Source organism: Euprymna scolopes, chromosome 40 (assembly GCF_053919585.1).
Source record: "Euprymna scolopes isolate OS-2025 chromosome 40, ASM5391958v1, whole genome shotgun sequence".
NCBI classification, from domain to species: Eukaryota; Metazoa; Mollusca; class Cephalopoda; order Sepiida; family Sepiolidae; genus Euprymna; species Euprymna scolopes.
In genome coordinates this window covers 66,016,042-66,029,219 of record NC_136521.1, presented here as the reverse complement: position 1 = coordinate 66,029,219, position 13,178 = coordinate 66,016,042, and the positions used below count along the sequence as shown (strand labels likewise).

At 33.3% G+C, this 13,178-nt stretch overlaps 2 protein-coding genes across 2 annotated transcripts in view; one reads left to right on the top strand and one right to left on the bottom strand.

Moving 5' to 3' along the window:
• Positions 1-5,412, bottom strand: part of LOC145265586 (uncharacterized) — a 62,448-nt gene extending 57,036 nt beyond the window's left edge. The window contains exon 1 of the mRNA XM_080121594.1: positions 5,193-5,412. Coding sequence (XP_079977720.1) covers positions 5,193-5,211 — 19 coding nt within the window. The 5' untranslated portion in view covers positions 5,212-5,412. The remainder of the gene's footprint in view (positions 1-5,192) is intronic.
• Positions 5,413-5,532: 120 nt separating this feature from the next.
• The window catches only part of LOC145265587 (uncharacterized), a 140,286-nt gene continuing 132,640 nt past the window's right edge, over positions 5,533-13,178 (top strand). Inside the window, exon 1 of the mRNA XM_080121595.1 lies at positions 5,533-5,680. Coding sequence (XP_079977721.1) covers positions 5,650-5,680 — 31 coding nt within the window. The 5' untranslated portion in view covers positions 5,533-5,649. The remainder of the gene's footprint in view (positions 5,681-13,178) is intronic.

The following is a 13,178-nucleotide window of genomic DNA, read 5'->3' as shown; positions in this document are numbered from 1 at the left end:
CCCAGACACTGAGAAAAGAGCTTTCGAAAAACTCAAAACCAGTTGCATGCAAAGTCGGGTAAACTGGGAGCAGGCCGGGGAAAACACGCTTAAGTGGGGCCTTGGAAGCAAAGGGAGGCCCATTATTTTTTTATTTTTTTTACACATCTTTCGGGATATAAATCATATATAATTATATACCTACACACACACACACACACACACACACATATATATATAAGAAATTCATTTTTATACTATGAAAAGGTTTGTAATTGCAAGTAAGAATAGGAAATTGGATAAAATTTTTTGTAACATGTCTTCTTCCTAAGATTAAGGGTGGTGGTGTTTGATCAACACTGCTGGGGAGCCATGAAGTAATATACTGTTTTGTTTTTAAATCCCCGAAACAGTGTTTCATGGTAAACAACTGATGATCCCTTGAAAAATAAAAAAAATTGGTATTATAGTAAATTCGAGAGTGAGTTGATGCAGTGATTGCAGGTGATTAAATGACTTACTGACTAGATGGTTTTTTAACGAATGATAAAAAGTAATTTTTTGTATAGTTTCAAATGTTAAAAACTTCAAAGACTATATATATGTGTGTGTGTGTGTGTGTGTGTGTAAATATAATTTTTTCAATTATATTTCACCTTTTTAATACTAATCCTTAACTCATGAAGCTCAATGTAATTACAGAGTATATCATTCAAACACTACTGTGTTTGAATATATGGTTAAGTTGTAGTTTTAGTCGTTTAGAACTGCTTTTAAGCTTCACGGCTCACTCTTTTTTTTTTTTTTTTTATTTTTTTTTATTACATTTTCACCCCAAACAAGGCAAATTGCCACTTTGGTGTAGGGGCTACTATCAGGGGCAACAACTACTGGGGTACTATGTAGGGATTTGGGCAGCAAGGTGTCGGTTCACGTTACACTTGAACTTCTGCACGTCAGTACTGTTGGGGAAGCAGGGACCTGGAATGGAATTCCAGAGTCTTGCGGTTCTGGGGAAGAAACTATTGGAGTAAAAAGATCTTTTACATCTAGGGACCTCTACAGTGTGGGGGTGGGATCTAGTAGCCTGTCGGGTTTGTTGAGGGTGCTCGCGTCGTGGGGGCACAAGTGATTGCAGTTCATCAGAGCATTCACCACTAAAATACTTGTAGAACAGGCAGAGGGATGCAACATTTCGTCGATGGGACAGAGGCTGAAGCTTAGATGCCAGTTCAGGGCCTATCAGATTTGCGACTCTCCTTTGAACCTTGTCAAGGAGCGAGAGACTAGTAGCAGATGCACCAGCCCAGATGTGGCAGCAATACTCCATACATGGGCGAATGGTGGCCTTATAGAGGTACAGGATACTTTCGGGTGTTAGTAGTTTTCTAGCACGGTAGAGAGAGCCTACCTTTCTTGCAGCGGCCCTGGCAATGCCTTCAATGTAATTGTTCCAACTCATGTTTCCTGTGAACGTTAGGCCAAGGAGTTTGAAAGATGGACTCTCAGATAAAGAGTCGTTGGCCATTGCTATTGGTGGTAGAGAGGGTTTCTTGTAATTATTGAATGAAACTAGTTTAGTCTTGGCAGCATTGAACGCGACCAACCACTTTTGTCCCCATTCCACTACAGATTGGAGGTCTTCCTCTAGTGTTTCTGCCATTTCTTTAGAAATGTGTTCATTCGTCTTCCTGTCGTGTCTGCCATAGAGTGTAGTGTCATCAGCATATATACCCATCTCAGAGGCAATGTTGTCGGGGAGGTCATTTATGAATATCAGGAACAATAGAGGTCCAAGGATAGAACCCTGGGGCACTCCCGCATTTATATCATATTGTTTAGATGTGCGACCGTCGAGGACTACCTGGATTTTTCTCTTATCTAAGAAGGATTTAATTATGTTAAGTATTCTACCAGTGATACCGTATGATCTGATTTTTCGATCAATTTTCAAACAATTATTACAGTTTTATAGATCACTTTCTCAGACATATTGTGAACATTTTTTTTTCAATTTTCATTCAGTAAAAACAAAAAATAGCAATAAACCCTACATTTTAGTCATAAACTCAGAAATATATAATCACCATCTTTAAAAACAAGTCACGAAAGTGACTAGCTGAGGAGGGCGATAACTCAAGTTTCTAATTTTCTAGTTAAAAGGCAGGGTTATCATTCTTGACTTTGCACTGAGAGACGACCCGAAGACTTACGTTTAAGAAGTTGATTACGGGGAGATTGAAAATAAGAAATGCCTTTTGGAATAAACACCCCTAAACTTCCAATGTAAAGAACGGCTTTCGGAATAAACACCCTTGACTTGGACAACCAGTGCACATTGACCTTTTTTTTTTATTACAAAGCTGATAGTATATTCCACACTTCTAATGAATTTATATCAGACTGATTTTTTTTTCCCCCAATTTAATATTAATCTAAATTTTAATTCGTTAAAAGTCGGTTTGTTTCAGTTCAAATTCTGTAGAAGCACTCTCCTATTCTCCTGCATTCATTTCGGGCTTTCACGTGTATGATGGCGCTTTTTTTTTTTTTTTTTTTTTAACATGGTAGTCACCACTTATCAATGCCCGGAAGACACTTGGGGATAAGGGTTATTGCATGTACAGTAATCAATGGGATAGTATTGTAGTAATCGTTAGTATTGGAGATTTGATAAAGTGTCTTACTTAAGGGGGCGCTTCGTCAGGAATTTGTTTATGTTGGACTTGAAGACATCCAAGTTGTAGTCAGGTGGGAAACAGGCAAACGGAAGAGAGTTCCAGTTCCGCAGGTGTGCACTTCTAGAAAGAAGCTTTGTTCATGGAATCTACGTTTTGATTTAGAATCAAAATTTATAAAGAATGGGGAAAATTATTAACAGTGGTTTCTCCTCCACTGACCGAGAACAGAAATGGTGAAGAGTAGCATCAGAACAGATACTACACTGTGATCTTGGCCCGAAGCAAACCATAATGTTTTCGTCAGCCATGATGAAAAAAAAAAAAAAAAAGGTGGGGGACAATTCAATTCGAAGTCGAGATAAAAAAAACAATAAACAAACAAAAAACAGCCTTATATTCAATGCAGTTTAGTATTAAAATCGTTAAACATCGTAATGTTTGATTTTTTTTCTTATTTTTAAACAAAACTACTAGATCGATTTACGTAATATGACATCGTCGTTCTGCAACGAGTACGTACATAATACAGACTTGTCTGTATTTTCTTTACTTTTAATTGCCGCTTTAAAGTGCTAAGCTGAATAAGTACCAAACCTTTTTGGTAATCGTGAAGAAAGAGAGAGCCTGTTTCCTCCGTTTGACTATAGGTGGCGTTACTGTCTGTCCACCCAGTTACGGAAGCACAAAATGTATATAATGGCACCTTGAAATAAAAAAATGTTTTTGATATATTTTAATTTTAAACATGTTTTTTTGGGGTTTGTATTACTGTACAAATAGATTCGAAAAAGTTGTCAAAAAACAAATATATAACAAATAAATGTTATTAAAGGCAAGATAAGTTACTTTTCTGCCAAACTGGATATATTTTTTGTGTTTTATTCAGCTCTAAAAACATACAGTGTTTACCGATGTATTGGAAAATTCAAGATGGCGCCTCACTCCCTCTTTAACACGGTAAGTTTGGGAAAAGGTGTTATAAATAAAAAACTATACAAAATACTATTAAAAACCCGCCGAATATATGTCAACCTATGTCACGGTAACATGTATTGAGCGAGTTTTTAATAGTATTTTATCCGATTTTTTATTTATAACACCTTTTCCCAAACTTACCGTGTTAAAGAGAGAATCAGACGCCATCTTGAATTTTCCAATACATGGGTAAACACTATGGTTTTCGAGCTGAATAAACATGTTACATTGAATAAAAACACGAAAAATATATCCAGTTTGGTAGAAAAGTGACTTATCTTGCCTTTGATAACATTTATTTGTTATATATTTGTTTTTTGACAACTTTTTCGAATCTATGTGTACAGTAATACAAACCCACAAAAGCATTTATTTTGAGCTTCCGTAACTGGGTGGGCAGACAGTAACGCCACCTATAGTAAAATGGAGGAAACAGGCTCTCTCTTTCTTCACGATTACCACCTTTTTATTAAAAGAAAGAAAAAGAGACTCGTTACTAAGGCGTAACAATTAAAATATATAAAAAACAACAGCTTATAGAAATATAAAACGCAATAATGTTATATATATAAATGTAAATAAGGGAGTTTCTCTCCTTTTCTGTTTTGAATTCAGGAACTCGGATTTCATTTTCGAAGATTGTCGTAACTCAGTAACAGGTTTAGCGCCTCTACACAAATGGGACGAAATATCGTAAAACTGAATTTCACATGTAGACGTAAGTCCTCGTATTTTTAAGATTATTGTATCCAAAAATTACAGAAATCGATAAGGTAAAAAATTAGGTCAATGTTTACGATGTGTCCCAGACCTCCCCATGTTAAGAACGGCTTCCGGAATAAACCCCATCCAACCTCTTATGTTAAGAATGGCTTTCGAGGTTCGGGGAGGGGGTTATTCCGAAAGCCGTTCTTAACATGGGGAGGTTGGGGTGCTTATAATACGCTGGGGCATATCGTAAACATTGACGGAAAATTATTTATTAAAGAAAAAAAAAAAAAAAAAAATTTGATGAAAACGATCGTAAGACACAGAAGAGTTCAAAAGGGAGGTAATTTTCCGTTTTGATTTAAACAAGATGGCGGCAGTTTTTTTAACCTGCTAAAACGATTAAAGTTGTTGTTTTTTTTAAATAATTCAGTAATATTCAGGTGTCTTCGATTACATAATTTGGAAGCTACCATTGTAATTTTAGAGTCAAAAAAAAAAAAAAAAAAAGAAAAAAAATCAGTTGAAACCATTGTTTTTAATCTGCAAACTCCATTTATCGACTACAAAATCTCGTCCCAATTCTGTAGAAGCGCCCCGAGTTTTACTGAATCAATATAAATCCGTCATGGATGGGGACTAAATTTATGGAAGAAATAATAAAAAAAATGATTTGGAACAACTTTATCATCTATTTTACTTAAAAAACAAACAAACAAAAAGAAAAACACATTCTAATAATTAAAATATTTGATTTCACAAGAAAAGATTTTTTAAAAAAGAGATGACCGTCGAATTCAATAACATTGCCATCTTTTTTTTTTTTTTTGCCATTTCTCCATTTCTTACCTTTCGAAACGGCCACCATAATCACCGCTCTCTTCTTGTTGCAAACAAAAAGAAAATTAAAACTGAAATTCTGAGGAGTATCCCAAACTCCTAAAACGTTAAAATAATGACAAAAAGTTCAGATATATTTGTTTTTCTTCTGTAAAAATTGTTTAAACATCAGTTATGAATTTCTTTCATGGTCTCCATGTTGATGCAAAAATTAAAAGATGATCGCTTTGTTTGTTTCTGACGTATTTTAAGAAAAATACAACTACAATAAATTGAACAAAATTCGATAATTATAGCTATTAAACTATCTTTTGATATTTATATCTTATAAATTAAATTATTATAGTTTATATGTAAATATTTTTAATTAAATTAATTCAAGCACGAAAAATACGAAACTAACGAAAAAGTAATAAAAAAAAATAAAAAAAAATGAAAAGAAATTCATTTGCATAATTTTTACAATATGGCGAACGAAGGAGATGTCCAGAAGGAAGGTAAGCGTAAAAAAATGTTTTCTTTTCTATTTATACTTGGTAGATATTTATTAATACATGCGTTTGAGATTCTTTCTCTTGTTGTATAGTTGGAGACTATTCAAGAGCACAATTATCTAAAAGGATTTTTCCTGTTTTTATTTGAATGTGAAAATATGACTTGCCATTTGCATCCCCCCCCTCTTCGACCGTGTTGAATCTTGTTGTGCTTTTACGAAACACGGAAAACAAATTTAATTTTTGTTTATAAAAATAAAATCTAAATTATTTATTTTATTTTGAAAATAATAAAATAATCTAATTAACCATATATGTGTATATATATATATATATTAGGAAGTCAATTGAACAAATTATTAAGTTTATCATTTTAAACTAAAAAGCATGCGTTTGAAACGTTGGACTTCTTTACAATAACCCCGCCATAAACAAAAATATCGCTTATGCATTTACTGTACCGCACTTTTTTTTTCTTTTTCTTTTTTTTTTTTTAAATAATAATTTGAAGTTTTACAATATCTTTTTTGGTTTTTCGTTATTTCTAGCGAGATTCGAAAATTGAAATATTGGGTTTGTATTACTGTACACATAGATTCGAAAACGTTGTCAAAAAAAAAAACAAATAAATGTTATCAAAAGGCCAGATAAGTTACTTTTCTACCTAACTGGATATGTTTTTAGTGTTTTTATTTAATGTAACATGTTTATTCAGCTCGAAAAACCTACAGTGTTTACCGATGTATTGGAAAATTTGAAATGGCGCTGCTGCTCATATACAAAATACTGTTAAAAACTTACCGAATATATGTCCGCCTATGTCATAGTAACATATATTGAGCGAGTTTCTAACAGTATTTTGTATATTTTTTTTATTTTTAACTCATTTTCCCAAACTTACCATGTTCAATAGAGAGTCGGGCGGGCGCCATTTAAAAATTTTCCAATACATGGGTAAACACTGTATGTTTTTCGAGCTGAATAAACATGTAACATTACATAAAAACACAACAAAATTATCCAGTAAAAAGTAATTATCTTGCCTTTAATAACATTTATTTGTTATATATTTGTTTTTGACAACCTTTTCGAATCTATGTGTACAGTAAAACAAACCCGAAATATTTAATTTTAAGTGAAATCAATGGTATCTTACTTTGTCATGTCTCAATAATGAAACTATCCAAAAATTACGAAAAACAAAACCGGGTTCTTGTGCACTTTTGCCACCGCGTTATTTTAAATATGATTTCTAGTTAAATTCAAGCTTTACGATATCTTTTTTTTTTTGTGCTACACGATTGGGACGAAATTTCGGAAATCGTAACCACGAATTTCACATTGAAACAATGGTATCTACATATTCCTCGTATTTTTAAGATGATTATATCCAAAAATTAAGAAAGTCGATCAGCAGGTAGAAAATTATTTGTTAAAGAAAATTTTAAAAAATACAATTTGAAGAAAACGATCGTAAGACACGGGAGAGTAATTTTCCGTTTCGATTTAAACAAGATGGCAGCAATTTTTCACCTGCTACCACGATTAAAGTTATTTTTAATAATTTAGTAATATTCAGGTAATTTCGACTGCATAATTTGGAAGCTACCATTGTAACTTATTAGAATGGACAACAACAGCAAAAAAAAAAATCAGTTGAGACTATTGATTTTTATCTGAAAACTAATCGACTAAAAAATCTACTCTCCATAGTGTAGAAGCAATCCCCCCCCTTTTTTTTTTTTATTAAATTGTTATGTGGAAGCACAAAATAGTTACAAAACATGAATGGCTTTTAAAATAATAACGGTATTATTTCAGCACGCTGGCAAAAGTGCACAAGTACCCAAAACGGATTTCGAAGAGAAGCGGAAATTAAGTTTTCCTGAAGTGGCCAAAAATTTTCAGTTTTCAAACTATTTACCTCCCTTGTGTTACAATTAGAACTCTCCAGTTTTTTCTTTATTTATTTGGCAAACCTGAAAGAGCTTTCAACCCTGCCGTAAAATTGGTAAAATTTTAAAAAAAAGCGTGAACTCGAATTAGAAGAAAAAAAAAAAATTTTCTTGTAGATTTCGGTGTGCTAAAAAAGAATCTGAAAACCGTATCCGTCGCAAATTAATAGTTTCGAAGATATTAATATTTTTCCAATGGATTATTTTCTTTATAAAATCAGCTATAATGGTGTAAGTCAGCTGATTGCGCATGCGCACAGAGGCCATTTATTTCACTGACTTCATTTACGCTACGCATGTGCGATAGTCACGTGACATTTCATAAGGCGCATGTATACATGGCGGACATTTTAAATTACAAGAAATATTTTCATAAAAAAAAAATTATCTCATTTTATAATAAAAATAATGCTGTTAGTAAGTTTTCACGACCAGTTTACAAAAAAAACATCTTTGTTTTCATTCTTTTTTTTTTTTTGGTGGGGGGTAATCATATATAGAACTTGTATAGCTTAACAGGTGTTTCTGCAGTTTAATTAACCGTTTTTCCGTAAGTAACATACCAAAATTTATCGAGCAGAATAATGATTAACCTTTACTCTGCTCGATAAATTTCGGCACGTTACTTACTGAGAAACGGTTATGTTTTTGTAAACTGCTCATGAAAACTGAATTTTTTTTTTTCTTTTTTTAAAAAATTTTTTTTTTTTTAGATCAATTAAAAAGCATTAAAAACTATGTAACAAAAATGAAGCACATTTGTTTTGAAAATGCCCGCTAAAAATTTCTCCGCAATGTTGCAAGTCACCGAATTACGTGAATAAATACGATGCGTTGTGATATTTATTTTTTACTCACGGAAACTAATAAAATGCTGATTTTTTAAAAAATAAATGATTTCTCTTCGGTCTGTGCACATGCGTAATCAGACGATTTACGCTATTGTAGCTGATTTTATAAAGAAAATAATCCATTGGAAAAATATTAATATCTCCGAAACTATTAATTTACGACAGATATGGTTTTCAGATTCTTTTTTTAGCACACCGAAATCTACAAAAACAATATATTTTTATCTACTAGTTCAAGTTCACGTTTTTTCGAGAATAATGCCATAAAATTATCGTCAATAACAGACATAACTTTGATATTTATCAGGAAAAACAATTTCGGTGCTAGTGCACTTATTGATCCGCGCTATTTTTTAATCGTATTTCCAAGTTTAATTAAAGTTTTATGATATGTTTTTTTTATTCAATTGTAAGGTTAAAGTACAGAATAACTACAAAACAACTTCCCCCTCCCCATGTTAAGAATGGCTTTTTAAATTACGTTATTTCAGCAAGGATCAATTTTTAAAAAGTTTCTTTAATGACTTTTAACGTGGGGATCATTTTTTAATTATAACGTTCCCCCGGAAAAATTAGCTGTAAAAGGTACTCTTGCATAATTTGACTTGGATTCTCGGGAATTCCCATTAATCATGGATCGGGCGATGAGGATATTTCCATAGGAATTTTTACTTCAGTCAACTGCAAAAAATACTGACAAAAATACAAATTGTCTCAGTCTAGAAGGATTTCTGTTTCAGTGACCAAGGGCAGAAAAGAAGTGTAGTATCAAAACAGACAGATACTACACTTTGCCAAGGAAATGCGAATATTCAAAAATTAAATAGAATGACTTAAATGTCATAATAGAAACGGATCCAGGAACATTTTATCGAATAGACAACAAAACAAAAACAATAAAAACACAAATAAATGTTACCAAAGGCAAGATAAGTTACTCTCCTACTTACCTAGACAAGAGTTTTTTTGTTTTTATTTGTGTGTGTGTGTGTTTTAACATATTTTAAAGAGTTTATTTACTTGCAAACACAAGTAGTGCTGAGTGTTAGCACGAGAAAAAAAAGTTGCTGACATGCGACAATCATTTCTGGGGAATCCCAATAATTACTCAAAATTTGAAAATTAAAGAAAATGCTGGTAGAAAACCCAGTGCTTGTTAACATAGGTGATCATTTAACCCGAATGATTTTAAGTGAAAACATTATATGATTACGTATCATGGCAAAATTAGTATAAATTCCAAAATTTCTGAAAAATAATCCAGTAAAAGATGTGCTAGATGTATTTTTCAAAAAAACAGTCATCCACGAATATCCTTAATTTGTCAATTTAAGTCATGGGTTATCTCCCTTGTTTGTCATTTCACATTAAAATATAAGATGAAACCGTGACCATCGTCATAGATGGCCTGTCAGCTGAAAAATGACGTCATCGCCATAGGTCCTAGCAAGCAAGATAAGTGGAACACAGACTGTCGATAATGAGCAGACATTTTTTACAGAAACGTTAGAAAACTTCAAAATTGGATTAAAAAAGATAAACATGATACTTTGTACTGAAACTCATCCAATATTAATAATAAAAAATGAATTGAAAGGGACAAAAGTTGTTAAAAAGTTTAAAAAGAAAAGGAATGCGATTTGATTTCTATGAAACTGAAGTTTATTCAATGGAAATAAATAAAAATGAGCAAATATTTTTTTAATTAAAAAAAAAAATTATTTTAAAAATCAAAACTGAAAAACAAACGATAAATTGGTTTAACTGAAATATGAACAATAAATTGGTTTAACTGAAAAACGAACAATTAGTTTAACTGAATAACGAACAATAAGTAAAAAAATGAATTCAAATAAATGTTAGTATAAACAAAGTTACTAAGGCAGAAATATTTCAAACATTGAATATTAAAACTTTTCAAAAATCTGTTGTAGAATTTAATTAAAAGTTCGAATTTTTCTTTTTCTGACATTTTTTTTTTTTTTACTAATATTGTCATTCTCTTTGCGACAAAAGTTGTTTATAAGGGAATTTGATGAACTCCATATCAGTATTTTTTCAATTTGCTGAATAGTGCGACCCTCATCAAAAGAGTCAACATGAAATAATCGATTTTGATCAGCCAAAATATTTAAAGTTATGTACATGGCTAATTTTCTCTGATGAATCGAATGCAAAAAAGAATCGCATTTTGTAAGTTTGTTTATAACTATATAATTATATAAGACAAAATTATTAGTTATATCATTTGGGTATAGCGGAGAACCTCTGTTAATACCCTGAAAGTAGCTGTTTAATTCAGCTATTCTTCAACAGCCTCTCTCCCGGATATTAAATTTTTGCAGCTATTGCATTTCAGTTTTTTGAAAACTGCATGATAGCAATAACCTGCTAAGTATAATATAACAGGAAGTACTTCCTTGCATTGATTAACATCATCTTCTGTTACATCTATGTTAAATTTATAAACATGTAACTCTTGCTCCCTTGTCATTTCATCCCAGTTAGTTTCTTTTAAATTTTTCAATTCAACAGTTCGATTATTAATTGGTAAGCTCAATTTTAAAACTGACAACATTCTGAGTTTTTTTTCACATTCATACACCTGACGTATCGATATATTATACTGATCACTAAGTTGTCGATACTGGCCAAACCTTGCCTTAAGGTTATCTGTCTGAAACTTTCCTGGTAATATATACACCATGTTCAGTACATTTATACAATATTTAGTCAATTCTAAAATTGCGTAAGTAGTATGGTGCAAAGCAGTATATGTTTCCTTTGTTAACTTACCAGATCTTCAATCCGTGGGCTTAGAACTAATTTAACTGATGTTGGAGCATTTCTCCTAACAAATACTCCGGATATCTTAGCACTAAGTGAGACTAACCTACACTCCTCAATCCCCTCTAACTACTTCAACATGCTTGGATATCTCCCACTCTGTCGTAAGGACTCTGACGGACACATGCACGGACTTTACATTCGTAATACCCTTCCCTTGACTAGAGAAACAAACCTAGAATTTGGATGATCAAGCCTTTATGTGCTTTAGACTAATCATGCAACACAACATTAGCTACTTTTACTTTCTCTACAGCTATCCCTTGACCCAGGACTGCACCATAATAAACAGTCTCTGACAGCATAGACGCAGCACTCTCCCTCGACACTAGTGCACAAGTACATCTATGTATTTGGTGACTTTAATGTCCACCACAAAAACTGGCTTGGATTCTCTACTTACACAGATGCAGCGGGCAGCACAACTCATAGCTTCTCTATATCTCACTCTCTATCACAAATTGTTACATTTCCAACCCGTTTACCTGACCAGGAAGAATAACACGCATCACTTTTAGATCTGTTTTTGACTATAGTTCCTGATTATTGTATAATGAATGCAACAGCCCACTTGGAAACGCTGATCATGCAGTGATAATGGTTGAAATCGCCCTAAACTGAAGAGCCAGTGCTCAAAACGACGAGATATTATAAACAGGCTGACTGGGAAGCCATCAAAGATCTTATCAGAGATGCCCCATGGAGAAATATTTTTTTTCTTCCTGCTGAACAGTGTGCATATAAGACCACTGAATGGTTCAAAACTGCAATTGAAGCACATGTTCCCATGCGGAAATTCTATAGCAAGCCCCACTCTTCCCAATGGTTTACTTCGACTTGCGCAACTGACATTGCTCAAAGGCAGCATGCATACCGCAGATTTAACCGGCATAAGTCCAGTTCAAACAGACAAAAGTACATAGAAGCTAGAAGTAACATTAAGAAAGAAATAGCGACAGCTAAGAGAGAATTTACGGAAACCACTAAAAAACGCATCGAAGCACAAAAACTAGGAACTTTTGACTTCTGGAAAATCTACAACAGTGTAGTAAATAATGGGAAATCAACAATTCCCCCACTAACCAACAATCACGAGGTTGTTTGCTCAGCAACTGAAAAGGCTAACATGCTTGCCAGTCGGTTTGCCTCAAACTCCACACTGGACCCTTCCAACCACCCCCTACCTGAATTTCCTATGTGAACAGACGCCACGCTAGACGATCTGAAAATCACACCTTCTCAGGTGCATGCTATCATAAAAAATCTTGACACTTCAAAAGCATGTGGACCTGATCTCATCCCGGCTATGCTATTAAAAAAATGCTCCGCCAAAGTAGCTCCAGTTCTCTCACAGTTTTACAACAAATGTCTTAATGAATCTTGCTTTCCTGCCTGCTGGAAAACTGCTTCTGTGGTACCAGTATTCAAGAATTCTGGCGAAAGAATTGACCCATTAAATTATCGCCCCATTAGCCTCCTCCCACTTTTTGCCAAAATATTTGAGACCTTAATTAACCATGTTCTAGTTCATCACCTTACAGATGCTAAACTTCTGACTGACAAACAATATGGATTTAGACAAGCCCGTTCCACAGCAGACATCCTCACTGTAATCTCATTCACTGGACAAAGCGGGGGAGGGTAGAGCGGTAGCTCTAGATATATCTAAGACTTTTTACAGGGTAAGGCATGAGGGTCTCCTCGGGAAAATTAGATCATACGGTATCACTGGTAGAATACTTAACATAATTAAATCCTTCTTAGATAAGAGAAAAATCCAGGTTGTCCTAGATGGTTGTACATCTAAAGAATATGATATAAATGCGAGAGTGCCCCAAGGGTCTATCC